General features: G+C 37.3%; 1 protein-coding gene across 2 annotated transcripts in view; it reads right to left on the minus strand.

The window, feature by feature from the left end:
• LOC113751664 (sacsin) overlaps positions 1-18,513 on the minus strand; it is a 52,174-nt gene extending 33,661 nt beyond the window's left edge. For both annotated transcript variants that reach the window (XM_027295753.1, XM_027295754.1), the window contains exons 1-5: positions 18,002-18,513; positions 13,270-13,996; positions 6,611-12,603; positions 3,904-5,408; positions 2,825-3,088 (exon numbers count right to left, since the gene is read on the minus strand). In XM_027295753.1, the coding sequence (XP_027151554.1) occupies positions 2,825-3,088; positions 3,904-5,408; positions 6,611-12,603; positions 13,270-13,996; positions 18,002-18,375 (8,863 nt within the window). In that variant the 5' untranslated portion in view covers positions 18,376-18,513. The remainder of the gene's footprint in view (positions 1-2,824; positions 3,089-3,903; positions 5,409-6,610; positions 12,604-13,269; positions 13,997-18,001) is intronic.
• Positions 18,514-19,075: the final 562 nt, after the last annotated feature.

Consider the following 19,075-nt stretch of genomic DNA (forward strand, 5'->3'; position numbering starts at 1 on the left):
TTCCCTATACTAGAAGTTCAGATCAGTTGGCTGATATTATGACTCATGCTGTTATTAGTAGCTTATTCAATGGATCTCTATCCCAGTTGGGCATTTGTGATATCTATGCCCCAACTTGAGGGGGAGAGTTGGTAGGAATTAGCTGTAATTAGTCTAAGAATACAGCTATATAATTAGTCTAAGATAGCTGCTGTAATTAGTCTAAGAATACAGCTATTAGTCTAAGATAGCTGCTGTAATTAGTCTAAGAACACAGCTGTATATAGTCTGTAATTACAGACTATATACAGCTGTACATGGCTGACCATTTAACCTAGTTACTTGTATAAATAGATCAATGAAATATATGAAAAATATACTTTCAGCATAATAAATAACTATATCCCTATATGTTAATCATAAAAATACAATACAGTGTCAAAGATCCTATAGGTCAATTAAAACTACCATCCAACCCTTGCTGCTGTAAACCAAGAGGGGCAAGTTAATTTGACAGCTGCAGCATTACCCCTTTAAGGAAGTGTAGATGCTTATATAAGCAATCTTGATCAAGCATTTTATTTTACCAAAATAGTAAGGTCTGCACTGGCTTGCATAAGCAATCTCAATGAAGCATTTTACTCTACCCCAATACTAAGGTATGCTATCTTACACCACAGAATTCTCCACTTACTGACAGCCTCTAAAGATGATGACGCTTGCCAAACATAAGGGCAGAAGCCCAAAACAGAGGATCTATCCATCAGACCTCAACCTTATCCATTAGGATGCACACAGAAATCCCCACTCTCATTCATTCACTCTGAATGTAGACCATTTGACTAATTTGAAGGAGTTCAGAAAACAATTTTAATCACACACATCCCAAACAACCCTCCACACTCCAAAAGAGCCTCTTTTTGCCTCTGCATCTGTTGGACTCTCTCTCTCTCTCTCTCTCTCTCTCTCTCTCTCTCTCTTAATGCTCAACAGCTTAAAAATAGCCTGGTAAAAATTAGATCTACAGCTTTCTTAAATCTCGACAGCCAACTTGCCAGCTTTACATACAACTAATTTGTATTCTCCTTGTATTCTTTTATCACAACTTACAAGATAACATTTTCTTTATAACTCTAAAAAAAGTTTTTAATTGTGACAAAACATTTGGACTTAATACACTTTACATTTAGGTTGCTAGATTTCTGCTGGATAATTGGCAGCATAAGGATCTGCTCTTACTAAAAGTCGTATAATGTAATAAAGAGTTCTTGCTTTCACTACTTCCATATAGTGCTTTACAAACTTTTTCCACCGCAGCTAAGCCAAATATTAACTAAAAGCTTGAAAAGACACAACCAAATTAAAGAGAAACAATGAACGATGAAAAGTGTACATTATGCTTGTGGAAATAATTCATAACAACATTTCATGATAGGGGTTGAAAGAATAGATAATCATTACTATTATGCTGATTTCATATGTCACTATCTTGTCTTAACATTTGATATAATAGTTGGTAATTTCCTGCAATACTATACCACAAATGCAGGCATCAATTAGGTCCTATGAAGAGAGGTTTGGTTGGAAAACTCCAATATTAGGTTGAAATGAGATAAAGGCTTAACTACAAATGAATCACTTTGCACCACTTTAATAATGGACACTCTAAAAGGCCCCACCAGAACAAGTATTCAGGTTTAAACTTCCTTTTACTTCCTTTTCCAGAAATGATATAACAGATTTCATTGTGTTTCAGTCAGATAAACGTATTAAGGAGATAATACGAGGCATATGTACTTGAATAAAATTATTGAGTTTAATCAAAGAAATTTGTTTTTCTTTGTCTAAATTAAGATTGAACGTTGGTATACAATTCAACTCATTAATTAGCTGTGTGACACGCTGCTGATTAAAAATAGGGAATGTGTATGAAAGAAATCTAACAGAGAAATGTGATTTTCATATGCTTTATTGCAGTATTCATCAAGTCCATGTCATAGTTGAAATTTGTTTAAATGGGTCTAGATGTCCTGGTCTAGATCTCCATCATTGAAGCACCCCCATTCAGAGATGCCTTCTGAAAAAGGACTATCTGCAATGTGTGCACAAGCAAGTGTTTTAGCTTCCTTTATTTTACTACATTTCTATTTTCCTACATTCCTTCATATGCAACACACTCTCAATCTAAAAAAGAAGTAAAACAATTTTCAATCTAACAAATATATTTTAGTTCAAAAATACAAATAGCACAGATATGAGAGTGTGTTGCTGATTATAGGCAAAGAGATGGAAACCCCAATGCATTCTATATTTTTTATTTTTTTACCTTGATTTTTTCAATCTAACAAATATATTTTAGTTCAAAAATACAAATAGCATAGATATGAGAGTGTGTTGCTGATTATAGGCAAAGAGATGGAAACCCCAATGCATTCTATATCCTTTATTTTTTTACCTTGCAAATCAAGGAATTCAAGTAATTAGAAAGTGTAACTCAAATATTTACACAAGAAACTATACTTCACAGAACCAACACATCCTTTAACATCTGAAAAGGTGGGTGCATTAACAAGGAACACCAAAACCTAAAGAAACACCATTAAGCATTTCAGATAATCCAACATAAGCATATATTTAGTTAATCAGCATTTGGTCGTACCTATCATCCTTAAATAATGTCATCTAGGCATCAATAACTAATGATAAGAAATCCACTTCAATAGACTTCCTTATCGACATCAATGCTGCAGAGACTGGGAATTCAAAACTTCCTATGATTACAAATAGTACCATGACCAACCAGGCACATACATTATCAAGAAGAAAAGATGTGGAAGCTGATCACCTTTAAGAGAGAAAGCTTTTGCAGCAGGAGCACGATTTGAAGGAATCGCAAAAGCTAAACCTCGAGGATCAAGCATGTACAAGCAGCCATCAGAAACAACTGATGGGAGATCACTTATTGCAAAGCAGCTAAGCAATCCTAAGCCATAATTCAGTGTATCACCACGCAGATTCCATGGCGGAAGAAACTGGAGGCTAGCCACTTCATCTCTGCTTAAGCTGGCCCCTTCCAGAATGGCTAGCAGAGCAGGACCTTGAAATTCACCTGCAAATAACAGTCCAACGAGCAAGTTTGAAGCAGCAGGAAACCTGATGCAGTAAAGCTACTCAATGAACCTAAGTGAAAAATGCCTAAAGAAAAAAATTCCCTCTTCCTGATGAACCTATATCCTACCCCATCCACTAGACAACTGCAGGTAATACTCCTGGGTACAGGACCCATGCAGCTTGCTTTCTCTATAAAAACACTCTTGCTCCACCTTCACATTAGGAGACCTAACAGCTTATGAAGTACATTCAATCTAAACTTCTAAAACTCTATTTCATGCTAAATTAACTTCACTCCATCAACCTACTTATTTAATGTGAAGAAATTCAAAATTTCTTTGATTTCACAGCCAGAACCTATAAACATCACAAGAAAGGAAATGGACACAAATTAGTGAAAGATGTACAGGTGGTTTGACATGCATATAGCTTTCCAGCTATTTGTCAACATTAGTTGGTCCATTATTTCCAAAAATGGGTGAAAGATGTACTACCAAAGACCTGAGTAGTTAACTCTTGTTCAAATGGTAGATGACATAATTTGAAGACGAAAAAGAAAAAAAGAATATGATTTGTAGCAATACGATGAAAGGTATCTTTTCCATGGGGAGTATGAGATCTATAACCACTCTGATTAAAACTTCATGGAATTATAAGCCAAAAGATTTTTATAGCTCTCCAGGTCTATCCTAGTTTAACCAAGAACATAATCAGCCTGAAAGACTTAATTCCATCTTTCACAATCCTGATCATTACATATCTATTCCAACATATATATATATATTTTTTTTTTTTAAAAAGATAGTTGATTACCTAAATTGTGCTGCAACAGGGATAGACGTGGATGTTCCCTCTTGTCAAAAATTAGGTGAAGCTTTTTCGCTTTGCAGCAATCTGCCATCTCAAGGAGGTCAAACAGAAGGAAATCTTTACTTCCATACAACTCTAGAAGCTCACATATTCTAGAATAATCCATGCATGGCAAATCTTTTGTCATGTCGTCGCCAACTAAAGAAATGCAACGAAGTGATTGAATGCCCAATCTGCTACACAATTCGTGGCTGATACATGGATGTACAAGATGTTTCCCACCAAGACTGGTATTCTCCATCCATGGAGCATCATTGTAAACAAGCTCTCCAGCACTTACAAGAACCCCAAAAGAATCTGGAATGAATAAATCAGTAGACGCCTCACATTGAAGAGTATCCAAATAACAGTCTGCAATAGCTTCGAGTACACATTGGACGAATCTCAGTTGATCAGTTGAAAGAGGAAAACCTTTCACGTCATTTTTTAAGCCTTCTATAACAAGAAAATAGTCAGAAACATCAAAACTAAGTCTGACACCTAATGCCAAAAGCAAATCCCTAAACTCAGATAACTCAGTTGGTACAACATACAAGTATGGACTATATTTCACAGGGGAATCAAACGCAAGTGAAGTAGATGAAACAAAATCATCTCCAATCCACACCCAGCAAATTCCATCTAATGACGACTTGAGACAACTTAGCTCATCAGTCCCAACATACTCTTGCAATTGAGAATAAATTGCCATTACATGTTTCTGCAGTTCTGCATCAAAATTAGGTTCAACATTTGAATGCAACTTGAGCAGAGAAAAAGACTTTGACAGCCCAACTAATTGGGCAGACAGAGTTGCTACATCCAAGCTATCCATCCAACCAAGTCTATCTTGTAGGTAAACAGAACATTCACCATCAAGGATAAACATCTTAGATGAAGACAGCCACATCTGGGATTTTGGTCTCACAGCAGTTGGAGTTGCTATTTTTTCCTCAGCTGCTAACCATGGAAGTCCTCGTACAGGAGGCTTATCAAGCACAGGACACCAACTTATGGACTTCAATTCAGACCAAAACTTTTCCCTAGGCATGTCTTCATTCAAGTTACTGAGAGGCATATTGATGTCCATAGAATCTCCAACAAGATTGTCAGAATCATCTGGCAAAGATTTCTCTCCCTCACCACCAATGTAACTGATATCCTGACTTTCCATATGCATTTCACATTCCCCAAAAGTGCCTTCCTCTTCTGCAGATGAGAGCTTCTGTGCCACAGTATCTAAGCAACGCAAAAGCCTCCTAGCACATACAGTTGTTTCTTTGTCTCCTGAACTGTGCAACATGGAAATAGACGTGGCACAGTCGAGCATACCTGTAAAGCTTAAAGTTTGCCTGAGTCCAAGTTTTATCAGAATCTCCAATGTTTCAGGGTGGGAAAACTGGTCCGATGGGAAGAAAGCACCTCTATGCAGCAATACTTTTAGATATGGAACACGAGGATCATAAAGCCTGCAAAATGTAATATATCCAAACATCAGAACATATTTGCACATTCACATGCATGAAAATTTTATCTTTTGAGACTGAGGGTCTGCTTGGATTGAAGGGTTTTCGGAAAAATTGTTTGGGAATAATACTCTAGCACTTTTTAGGATGTGATGTATGTGAGATAAAAAAGGTAGTTGGAAAACATGTTTATGATGCAACGAAAAATTTTTAGGGAAAAAATCTCAATCCAAATAGACCCAGACTTTTTTAATAAAGTATTCACTACTGATGATGCTTAAATTATTAAACAGGTCAACTAAACAGTCCTATTTGTCAGAAATGACAAAGCCAATTCATGAAAAAGGGTTGCTCACAAGTCACGACTTACACTCCACACCTCCACCCACTTAATCAGATAGGTAACAATGATTTCACAGCATATTCAAGCAATAACCTAGTTTAAATCACAAAAAATATTGCCAGGTGGGTGAGTGCACCCAACAAAAATGGCTCTCATGCAAATAGAAAGAAACAGAACTCTTCCTAATTCATGCTATCACTGGATACCTTCTTCAATCTCTTTAAGTTGCTGCAATAGATTTAAAAAAGATGCATGTGTTGGGTGAAAAAAAAGTCAGACTTACATCACCATATCTTTATGCTTCATCAGAAACCCAAAAATGCAGAAATGAAATCATATAGCACCAATATGCTTTTGCACCCCCAAACTTCAAAACATTTAAGTCATTAAATCCCATTATTTTATTATATTTTATTCTATTCTTCGTTTTCATTTTATTTATTAATTTACTTTTTTTTTTGTGGAAGGTCCCAGTATTTTTAGTGGCCTCCTGGACATTTTGAAAGTTTTCATTTCCCCAATCTGGCAGCAACAGTGATCATATGAGTGAGCCATGCTATCCTCACACCAAGTCCCAAAGGAAACAAAAAGCCAAACAGTATATGCAGAATATTAGCAGACTTCTAAGTTTACCCCAAAAACCTTCCTAAGACAGGCTTCATTCTGTCTTTCTTAGCCTAGTTCAGCAGGAGCAAACATGGGTCACTACAGAAATGCTTCTTCCATGGGCCCGTAACTTCATGAAGAGCAACATCTTCCAAGTTAAAGGGAGAAATGGGCAACACCAACGATAACCAGTGTGTGTACATACTGAAATATAAATTTGAATTCCTCAACAACAAAGCAATAAATAGACATCCACCTGAATGGCTCCTTCCAAGATCCATCATATGCTAGAACAAATGCTATCTTTGAAAGAGCTTCTTGGAAGGACTTGTCATCTACAAGCATATATCCTATATCATGTAAAATGGCTGGAAGATATCCATCACGGGAAAATTCTGGCATGTGATGGAATACATATTCCTTGTAGAAATCTACTTTTGAAGGCTCTGTGACCTCCAGATACTTTTTCAAAATAATTTTTTCTTTATCTGAATCCATTCTCACAAAACCTTCACCCAAAAGATCCTCATGAACACCATCTGGTTTAAGCCATTTGAAAGATTTGTTCAGGGATATAAGCTTTCTAGTCTTGTATGACTCAAACATAGGAATGTCCTTAATGATATTTATATGAGTGCTATCCAACACATCTTCACAGAACCACTTAGACTGAAGAACGTAACTCCTGAGTTCATGCAGTTCCCCCTCTGATGCACCATTAAACAGTGCCTCAACATTAGATGGATCACCAGCAACTGCTACGAAAGCACTTAAGATGCCTACTGCAGTTGGAGGCTGCACATAATCATTCAGCTCTCTATGTTCTATCAGGAGGTCACGCCTCAATATCAAGCAACCTACTCTGAGCAGCAAAGTGCACATGTTCTCACTCCACCCACCATCTTTGATTACACTAGAATTCTTAACAAGCTGCAAGAGATGATTATTTTCAACTGGCAAGATGGGCCACTTATAAAACAAAGAGAGGTCATCACAAAATGACTTCAGATAGTTCCATAGATGGCCCATCCATTGCAGGCTAGGATGACCTTCAGATCCAGGAATCCAAATCACCTGTCTAGCATGCTGCCAATCTGCAGGAAGTAATCTCAGAAATAGTTTCTCAAGCAACGGGCATGTCAAAAAAGAAATATTAAAATCCTCACTCTCAGCTATATCACAGAACTTCTTATGGAGGAAATCAGGAATGTTGCAGTCAACAAGTTGATGAGGCACTGAATCCTTCAGAAGGTCATACCCAGCACCTTGTGCAAAGAAAATTCGTTCACTTAGTCCCCTCTTCTCTAATTTTGTAAATGACCCATCAGAAAGAGGTATTAGTGGTAGACCATAGAAATCATCAGATTGAATGGGGGATTTAAGATCCAGCAAGCAGTATTCAAGGGCCAAGGTCATTGCACTTCTATCCCTGAATTCACGTTTCCTCCGAATTAACAATCTCCGCAGTAATTGGGGTGTAAGAAAATGCAAAGATGAGGAGATCTCCATAAATTTCTCGACGAGTACCTTAGGCATCATTACCACAGGTAATCCAGCATCTGACAAGACATCCACAAGTTCACTTGCTTTCTCAAAAGAATAATCAGGAAAAATAGCTTGCTTTGTTGTGATCCATTGCCCCCCTCTGGCCCTGGCCCTTGTATATAATACACGAAGTTCAAATTCTGAAATAAAGTCATAAAGCCGCCGGACCAGTAGTCCCCAAGGTTCAACTCCTACCGCTGTTGGCCAAAATGAAAAATACAAATCACAAGGGCCAATTTCTTGTGCAACTATTTCAAGTAACCGACCATAAGCTGGGGCTGCCACATCTTCAAGGAGATGCATGTTCCAATCAGACCGTTTCTTTCCACCCCCTGCCATGTCATTTCCAAACCATATGTCCCTTCTATTTGAAGACAATTCAAAATATGCATTGACATGCACAGGAAGACCAGTATTTATTGGAAGTGGCAAGAAACAGAAGGCACGACCATCAAAAATTTTTCTGTCCTGTGTTGTACTTATTGGTACCTGAATTAAGTCAGGAGTAATGTGAAAAATCTCACCAGGATCTATGGCATTTTCACTCAACTCTCTCTCAATGTTTACACTTTTCAAATGAGAAGCAACACAAGCCCAGGGAACATACTTATGAAACTTCATATCAGAGGTTGAAGAGTTATTATTTCCATGAATACTAGCCAAGCATTCACAAGTTAGCCACAAATGTGACTTTCGAGAAGATGTGCTCTGTTCTGAAATGACAATCTTCTGATACTTCCATGGCAACTCAGCTCCTATGGACTTGCTCAATTTGTCAAGGAACTGACCTCTATCAAATAAGTTTTGCTGATTTCCATACATAACATTAAAAATTTGACTGCTTTCAGCGTCAGACTCACTCACATGATGCTTGCGAACACAATGCAGTAATTGCATTTCAGTACCAGACCCTTCTCTGACAAAAATGGATATTGTCTTCACATTGCGTAGAAAAACCAAAGTCTCAGAAACAACTTCTGAGAAAGAAGAAAAGAGCGACAATACATCATTTGGCGTGTAGTCTTCTTTCTTTATTTGGCTTCTGGAAGCCATGGTAGCACTCCTCAGAGGAAAGCGGAACAGAGTGCCGGGAAATGATTGCTTCAAATCACAACCAAAATGTAGAAATGGAGAAAATTGATCAGGAAATTGTTCCAAAACCCTTCTACCAACAAACTTAATCCGCAGCCCAGGGTGCGAAGGAGAAATTCCAGGTAAATTACAGGCATGAGGATCAAACATGACAATATTTTCCCCTGAAACAAAAGATGGAACATCTGTAAAGTGATAAACGCAATTAAATCCAAGTCCAAACCTTCCAATTGCAAATGGCTTCTCCAGCTTACTCTCTTGACCAATACGTGAAATTGCATACAAATCTTGAGGACTGAAAACAGAGTCATTGAAACAATACAAAGCAGGGCCCTGCCAATCTGCCATTTCAGGAGAAAGAACAGATGAAGTTGCATATTGAGTTTTATCCAACAAAAAAGTCACTTGGGAAGCTCTTGCATCTTCTGCATTCTGAACCAGCTCAAACAAAATACCAGGCCCATCAGCATACATTTCCAGTATATGTCTAAGCCTGGTTGTTAGCGCTTCATGCTGCCCAAATGCTTCAGCAGCACCAGACAAACTCAAATTCATAGAGTCAGCACTCTCTGCAAGCACCATTCTCCGAAGAGAGCGCACACCAAGCCTCTCTGCTACATCATTAGATATGCTCCTATGCACAAACTTTTGAACAATTTGTTTTACATGTAAAGACATATTTGTTGTGTTACCCATAGATCTCTCAGAATCCTCTGAGTCCAGTAACCATGGAGCATCATTATAGACCAAATCTGCAGCATTAAAAAGTCTACATGACATATCCGGAAGATAGATCTTAATATGATCATCATAAGACTGACTATCAGCCAGATGTTGCGCTATGAGAATGGCAGCCCTTATCTCCTGGGGATCAAGAGGGGAGGACTCCTTCCTAGTGGCCATCCTAAACAAAATATGAGCATAATCACTGGGGTTCAAGAATTCTCGAATGCCAAGCTCCAAAAATAGGTCCCTGAAAACAGCCAAGTCACAAGGAATTATTCGTATATAAGGAGCCAAATGAAGAGGACCATAAAGCACAACCTCATCCAAGGTCGCAAAGCCATCTCCAACCCAAACCCATCGGCTACCTTCTAGAATAGCCTTTACAATGTCCATTTCCTCTGAACCAATCATGCCACTTAATATTGAGTATATTCTAGGCATTGCCAAGGCCAATTCCTGCCGAAGCACCAGATCAGTAACAAGTTCATTATTTTTCCCAAGCTCAAGCAATTGTGCAGCAATTACACTTCCCCCAGGTGGAGAAGACCAACCAAGATATTGTGATAATGCTGAGGAAGAGCACTCTCCATCCAATATCCGCATGCTAGCAGAAACAAGCCACAAATCTAAGTAAAGCCTTACAAGCTTAGGAGGGGCAATCATAGATGAGACAGCAGGCCATGGTAAAGACTGATATGGAGAAGAGACAAGAACTGGGCACCAGCAAATCATTCGGAGATCATTCCAGAATTTTTCAAAGTCAGATGTGGCATGACAATGTTTAAATGCACTTGTAGCTCTTGACAAAATTCTATTTACGGTTCGTTGGTCATTCTTGGTCGACTCAGGTAACCATTTCATGGCATGCACTTCTAGATATGAAAGAAGCACTTTACCTTTTGAATGAGCACTTTGTGGACTGCTATGCATTGACCGTTCAATTTGCCTAGCACTTCGTAATATCGTCTCAGTAGAAATAGTTGTCTTAAGACCCAAACTTTGCAGCATATCTAAAACATCTGATTCCTGAAAAACACCACATGGAAAGCTCTCAGAGTCATCCAATAAAGCATATAACTCTTCATTCCTGGGATCATACAACACGGATGGACTTTGCAAAGAACCACTAGATGTAGGAAGGAATTCCAAATTACTAAGATGTTCCCTAAAAGATGCATCTTCTACACCCAATTGAGGCAGCTGTTTGAGAATTGAAAGCATAATGCTGTCACGCACATCAGTTTCCAACTCCCTTACCCTGTTTAGCACGTGTTGGCTATAAAACTGTGCCTTGCTCATTCTTTGAATACCATGATATCTATTCAGCACCTCCTCTTCGGTACTTGACAAACTAGAGACAAATTCATTAGAAAGGAGGTTCTCAGGACAATCCAAAGGGGGCAAGTACTTTTGAGGATTCAGCAGGTTTGAATACTGAAGATTTTCAGTGGATCCTTGACCATGCATACTGTATATAGGCAACCTCTTGCAATCCAATATGTCAGAATCATCCATAAAGTTACCAATGTACCATTTTGGATCCAGAAGAAAATGGCATAGTTCATCTCTCTCTTCTGCTGTCAAACACTGGAGGAATACTTGTTCAATGCTGTCACTTGAAGTAAACACATCAAATATAGACTTCAAAACACCAACCCCATCAGCATCATACATATAGTGAAATAAATCAGGATGATCAATGCCATAATTGCTGTTTAGTATCTTACATCCTATCTTAACAAGGAGATTTTGCATCTTCTCAGACAATTTGTCTACACACAATAATTTTATCTCCCTACATGGTCGATACAAATGCCCAGAAAGTGATGGCAAGATTGGCCACTCACCAAATAAGGACAACTTTTCACATTGATCCTTAAGATAGCGCCACAACAGCACAAACCATGATGTAGCTGGATGATTGGAGTTTGTACTTGGATCCCAATGGACTTCCATTTGATATTTCCATCCAGCAGGCACAAATTTACAAAATAATAAAAGAAACTCATTCAGATTGAATACTTTTATATTTGCTCCAGAAACCCTTGCAATAGCTAACAATCTGCTCACTATGTTGGGAGGGATATTTTTATCAATCAATCTTTCTGAGATTTGTTGAAGCAGCAAATGTTCCAAGTCATTGCAAATAAAGTAAGAGATACCCTTTGAAGCTTCGGACAATGATCCAAAGTCACCATTTGCCAAAGGAAGCAGAGGCAAGTTTAGTGCATGTTTACCAACATCATCATCAACCAGGTCCTCAAGGCAATACTCCAACAACATAAGGTTAGAGGATCTGTCGATTACACTTGTAGAACTTCTACCTCTAAGAAAGTTGCGTACTGAATCAGGAGTAACCACTCTATGCTGTACGCCAGAAGCAGAATTTAAGAACATATTGAATAGGCTATTTGGCAACTGAACCACAGGCATTCCTAGCTGTACAAGAGCCTCGCTGATTTGCTTACTTTTACTTGAAAATTCCACATCATGAAGAAAAGCTCCAGCTGGTGAAATCCATGTCCCTCCTTGAACCTCTGAGTACATCACAGGAGAGTCACTGATACTTCTATAAATGCACTCAACTAAAATATTCCATGGCTCTTGGAAAGAACCAGTTGGCCACAATGAGTAATACGAGTTTGTTGGCCCAAGTAAGTGCCGCACACCAAGCAATAAATAAGAAAAAGTAGGAGCTATAACATCCTCTAAGAGAAGCCTATTCCAGACCGAACGTATTCTCCCAGACCTGTCCATGTCAGCTCCATACCAAATCCCACGACGATTAGACGACACCTCAAAGTATCCATTAATTTGCACATTTAATCCAGTTTTGACAGGTAAAGGGAGGAAACAGAATGCCTGGCCCACTTTAGAAACATTATCCTGAGAGATACAAAGTCAAAAGAACATCAAAAATCATGAGAGCAACAGAAAAATGTCTCTTTTTTCTCCTTTGGGGGCGGAAGGGTTACAGGAAATGGGGAAAGAGAAATAAAAATTAACCACTGTCGAGATTGCAAGTCACAGATGCGGAAAGGCATTCCTCCTGTCACACTGGATGCACACATAGTATCCGCATAAGCATACCTAACTACATAGTATAACTTATGTGTCAAATAGATCAGCTACCAGTATATCCTGTCTTTGATCAAAAATTATGATGCTTTAATGCAAGAACCAATGCATGATTCCATTAGTATAAGTACTACATCAAACTTGATTCAGTAATTTGCATTTTATACACAGCCAAGATATTCCAAGAGGCAGGCAAGTGTTCACAAAATAGTAAAACTTGAGAAATTAACAAGATATGTTTCTATATATCATATGAAAACAAGAAAAAAGGCATTGACATTAAAGTGAAAGCTCATCTGATTAAAAAACTCTAAATTCATTCATATTTCCTTCTCTTTATTTATAAGGAAATACTCAAAGCATGGGATACGGCAGAGGTAGGGCACATTCTCAGGATGAGCACCTATCAAAACCAGAAAAGGAATGGTAATTCAAGGAAGCAAGGACAATCTAAGCATAAGAACAAGAAGTTACATTAGATGAATCATCTGAAACACATGCAGCAACAGATGCCCAAGGCAACAGGTGAATGTCAAAATCCTTTGCTGCAGTTGCAGCAAAAGAACCTATCCTACTGGATGTTGATGCCATTGTTTGCACTATATGGTAAGTGTCAGTTCTCTTGTCAGAATGATTCCCCCCCATTGCCTCACTTAAGAACTCCAGTGAAAATGCATCCATTTGAGAGTCGTGGGAGTCTGTTGGATTTGACAGTCTCAGTAGTGCCTGGCGGTGCCAAATTATATCTTTTGTCACTGAGTTGACGGAGCAAGAATATATCTTCCTAGGCTCAGGCATGTCATCATCCCAAACACACATTTCTATTGACAGTATACTTTTAAGAAAAAGTAGTGAGAAGACTCCTTCCTCATATAGTTGATCAAACATCAAACTGATGTCATCTTCACTGTATGATTGCTTGGAGAGCTTACTATTGGCTGCCTGATCAGCATTTCTCAAAGGGAAACGAAAAAAAGTTCCATGGAAAGGGTTTTTCATATCGCAACCATAACCACAATATGGAGAAAACTGGTCTTTGTACATGAAGATGGCTGAAGAACTAACAAACTCAATTCTCTTTCCAGGATTTGCAGCGGAGATATTTGGGAGGTAAACTCCTTGAGGATCAAATATTACCACATATTTGCCACTTATAAAAGAGGGCAAGTCAGTGAGATGGTACACCGAATTGAAGCCAACCCTGGAAGAGAAAGCATCATCTGTGAGTCAAACACCCATAGGTGCTACAAGAAAACTCTTCCATATCAGAAAACAACCACTAAAATCTCAGGTAGCTGCAAACACAAAATAGAACAACTCTGATGCTTTTCAGGGCTGCAATATAAGTTGATAAAAAACAATGACAAAACTGAAATAAAAAATTGCTAAACATTTGGAATTGAACAAAAAAATGGGGAACAAATATGTTGACTTCCAAAATCAATGAATTTTTCACATTATAATCATATTATGAAGCAGCAGCAAAATAGGCACAAACCATAAACTCTAGGAGAAAAAATACATGAAATTTACAAAAAATTTATATTCAGGTCAGAAATGCAGGATGGCAAGATCTTAAAGCAAAATTGCTGTTGAAAGCAAATGGGTACATTTGCCAAAATTTGGTGTATTGAATCATTTCGTTAACAAAATGTATCCTATATTACAAGCGAACACTTTCAGAACTACAAAACCTTTGAAAGAGGTGGGGACTGGGGACCAGTTGTTTGAGAAATTTCAAATACAATGGAGTCATTCCCCAACGACACTGTTCACAGGCACAAAAACAATTAGACGGGTCCACATCCACCAAATCAAACTAGGCATTTGCTACACTTATGAAAGAAAAATCTATTGAATAGTTGAAACAAAGTAAAATAAATTGTAAGACGTAATGATCTACTTTAGGTCTCCCCCCAAAAAAAAATCCACTTTTAAAGGTTCACAATAGTTTAAGATGGAACCTAGTCATCAAACTCAAAACCAATTAGCAACAACTGGCCCAAAATTTTATTTACTTGAATGGAATCCTTCCAAAAAACCAATGCAGGCTTTAGTCCCTTGACACCCACCTGAAACACGATATGGAATTGACAAGAACACATTAATTAGGAAAAGGCTTCGTGTGCCTATGAAACTAAAGCAAGCAAAAAAGTGAGCCATATATGGACCTTGAATGGGAGTTGATGAGTTAAATAACCAAAGTTCAAATTTGATACCATGTAAGATCTATAGATCAACAAGCTGATTTTTTTGTAACAGACTGGGAGGTTCACAAGTAAAATGCATTTGTTACAACTTAGGAGCTTATAATAAATACAATCCAACTTGAGGAGAAGTATTATGGGGAGAAGTTACAGGACAATAATAAATGGTAACTAAACTTCAAATTTCCATTTTTTTTATGAACATCTAAGAAAAGTTCCATTTTTTATTAAAAAATAAGAAATAGTTAAAAATTTTCCAAACATTTTAGGGCCATTTATGGTCAGGAGAGAACAGAAATAAGTCCTGCATATTCTCCTGAAAAATATTAGGGCATAATATGTGGATATATACATCTAATATATTGTAAGGCTTAGACAAGAAAATGGGCATTCAATACTTCCAAACCCAATAGGTTTCAGAATTTAATAACATTTGAGACTTATCTTGTAAGGTTTTTAGGGCTATACGGCATTATTGTATTTTCACCAAGTGCTAAAATATTGTGTGACTATCATTTTCATGCATATCTCAAGGTATTACATTGCCGTCTCTAACCTGGAAGATACTAAGACAGGGAAAAGGTTTTAGAACATGCACTAGAATATGATGCAAAGTACATTTCAATCAATACGCTTATAGAAGAAACATCTTATGTGCATATTGTAATATCTCATTTATCATGGCTAAATTAAGTATTTCATTGACCAAAAAGCTAATCGCCTATGACATACCATGCCATACTTGCAGCATTGTAATGTCCTTTACTATTTGAAGTTTAAAACTATAATGTCTCAAATAAACACTTACGCTATAAAGTAGTTCTTGGCAGGGATTTAGTAAAGTCCCAAAGTCCCAGCTTAAGTCAAAACATTGACACGACTAATGTTTGACCAGATTATCTTGACACATAGCCCATTCCACCTACCATGTCATATCCTGTAAAATTGGGTGCTTCAGGATTGTGTAAAGTGCCCGAGTACCATGAGGTTTAATTATCCAGTTCAGTCAAAATTTAGGAGTTAGTCAGATTTGGCTGCCTAAACTAATTTTGCAAGATCAAGCCCAATTCCGTTTCTAAATCTTTCAACTTTTAGCTTTCTTAGTTGTTAGGTTTGCTTAGGTATAAATATTCATCCAGCAATTAAATTTCTTAACCTGTAACTCTGTTTCTTATTTACCAATCAGTTGGAATAAATATATGAAAAGGATGGCATGAAAGAATTTATGTTGAGCTGAGATTTGAATGTGCTGGGCTTTCTTTGAAATCATTCGAAGGAAATTCAGACAAGATTTCTCAAGGTCATGCTTTCCATTCTTCTCTTCCTGTTCCTTCTAGCTTTCTCTTTTTAAAGTTCTAATTCTGCACTTTCCTGTTACTGATCCTCGAAACTTCTACCACTAAGAATTATACTGGCACCTATATCAACTTTCAATTCTTGAACTACACCCTGTTAGTTCTTCAAACATAGCCAACAGCATGTCAGAGCATCCTTGATCCAAGCTATATAATAAATTCACAAGCCAAAAAGGAAGGAATAGATCAAAGGATTAAACATACTTTTTTACTGTACAATAAAGAAGATCACATTGAAAAGAGAATACTTCAATGGATAACTATATTAATTTGGGCACAGATCTCTTTACTGATCTTCAGAGGGCTGATAGATAGAGGTTGGAAGCCTAAACTTTATCCCAGACAGTTCATCACAATTCAATAAAACAGTCAAAATTACTATAGGAGTTGTGCTAAGTGCAGATGATCAGCAGTCAGGATAGGATAGCATAACAGCTTTATATACTTTCTCTAATCTGCTCTAACTAGAATTATCAAGTCTAAAGCTTGATCTTTTCCAACATGGAATGATTTATGCAAAGAAACGAGTGTTAGACAAACTAGAAGAGCATTTTATCCTTCAAAATGGAGGATAAATTACATTAAACTTCATCTCAACTCAAAAATTCAACCAATAAACTCAATTTGGTAATGTACAGGGTAAATTACGTTGAATTTCATGCAATTAGGTCCAAGATTGAATTTGCCCCTAAAATATTTAAATCAGAACTTTGTCAATATTACTAAATCCTTGAACCTTACTGCTTTTTAACACACCCAAACTTTAATATCATGAGGACAAATGTCCTCTCATTTTCCTAAAGGTATTTCTTCCCCTTGTTATCTGTTTTTTAAGAACATTAGTTCTTCAGGGCACCAGTTCCAATGATGATTGCTGTTGCACATTTGTGGTTAATCTTTTGTTTATCTGATGGTTTACAGAAAATTTCATGCCCTAAAAAAAGAAAAGAAAAGAAACAAGTGAGTTGAGTATTGTGATTTCATTGAGAAGAGCTACTGGTAAGAGTAGTGGCAAGTAGCACAAGTAGTGGGAGTAGAGGATTGTGTAGTCTTAGGTTTCTTGGGAGCACATTGGTTGAGAAGAATAAAAAGAAGGAAACAAGGAGCAAAAAGAAAAGAAAAATGTGCATTAAATCAATGAAGGTAAATTCATTCACAAACTTAAAAAATGTAGATAAACATGGCCGGAAAGAGAGATCTATGCCATACAGGGCCGTTCGGATGACTAAAGAGAGCACCGCCTGCAGTAAACTTTTTTACTTTTTTCATCAAAAAAAGTGCTGTAAAATAAAAGTCTTAAAAATGGGCAAAATGAAACATTGACACGCGGTTTATAGCCAATTTTTTATGTAAGCTTACAAAATTAAGCCTCAATCAACTAGTACTCTACTCAATTTCTCTCCTATCTCAATCTAACACATTACCATACAAATACATTCAACTAACAACAACTACTTAAAATATTTAACTAAATTTTACACATTTTCCGGCATCAAATCATTAAGTCAAGATAATCATGCAGTAAAATAGTGATAATATGTACTAAACCACTACAGGATACCCAAAAAAAAATTAAATGCAATAACATAAAACGAAATATAGCTACTAAGAACTACAAGAAAAATGTAGAACCATAGAAATTACCCAAAGCGACCAGTTTTCCAAGCCTGTCCATGTTTAGAACTCCCCCCAATCCTGGAAATACTAACAAAATCATCCTCGGAGAAAACGGCGTCGTTGTAAGCAAGCAATGCAGGGCCCTGCCACTGCGCAAGCTTATCCGAGAGCAAGGATTGGGTGCCGTGCGAACGGCGATCGAGGCACAAAGAGACCTTAGTAGCTCCGGCATCGTCGGCGTTCTGTATAAGTTCCTTCAACACCGTCGTTCCCTCCGGGTAATTCAACAAAACCTCGCGAATTCTGCGGGTCAGATCCACCTTCTGCCCGAAGTCTTCCAGAAGAAGATTATCAGCTGGAGACGACGATGATGACGTTGACTCTACAGGAGAATTCTTCATTTCTGTTAGATAAGATAATTTGGAGATTCTTCTTCTTCTTTCCGTGTAGTATTCTCATTCAGTAGATGACCAAGTAATCATTCTATAGAATACAAAGAAATGTTGAAACGAAATTTTGTACAAGGGAATGACCATATATACACGTACTAGAGAATTGACCGTTTGTAGAGGCCGCAGGCAACCATACATGGTACCCAAGCAAACACATATGCCAACTGGCTCAACGCAACTTGGAGGAAGAACGGTTTGTCACAAAAGATTGTTATCTGCGTAAGAGTTGTATTGATAAGCAATATGTATAAACCTCTTTTGATAAGCAATATGTATAAACCTCTTTAAACAATCTATGATCAGTCCAAAAGCATACCCTGATTCATGGTGGTAACTGAAATCGAACCTACTCAAACTTTTTATTACAAAAAAAACAGAAATTATGCTGGAGCTCTGCTCTTGTTCTTGTTTTTGTGTCCATTTGCCTTCATTTCTAATATGTACTTTATATTTGTGTGTATCTGTGCATAATCATTTATATTATGAACTAATGTTATATACAAAGCGTGTTTGGATAGCCGAATAATGACCAAAATTTATTTGTTTACATCACAAATACAATTTCTAACACACATTTTTATCTTCCTAATTACTTTTTTATTTCACATACATCACATCACAAAAAGTGTTACAGAAATTATTCCAAATA

This window comes from Coffea eugenioides, chromosome 11 (genome assembly GCF_003713205.1).
Source record: "Coffea eugenioides isolate CCC68of chromosome 11, Ceug_1.0, whole genome shotgun sequence".
In the NCBI taxonomy this organism is placed as follows: Eukaryota; Viridiplantae; Streptophyta; class Magnoliopsida; order Gentianales; family Rubiaceae; genus Coffea; species Coffea eugenioides.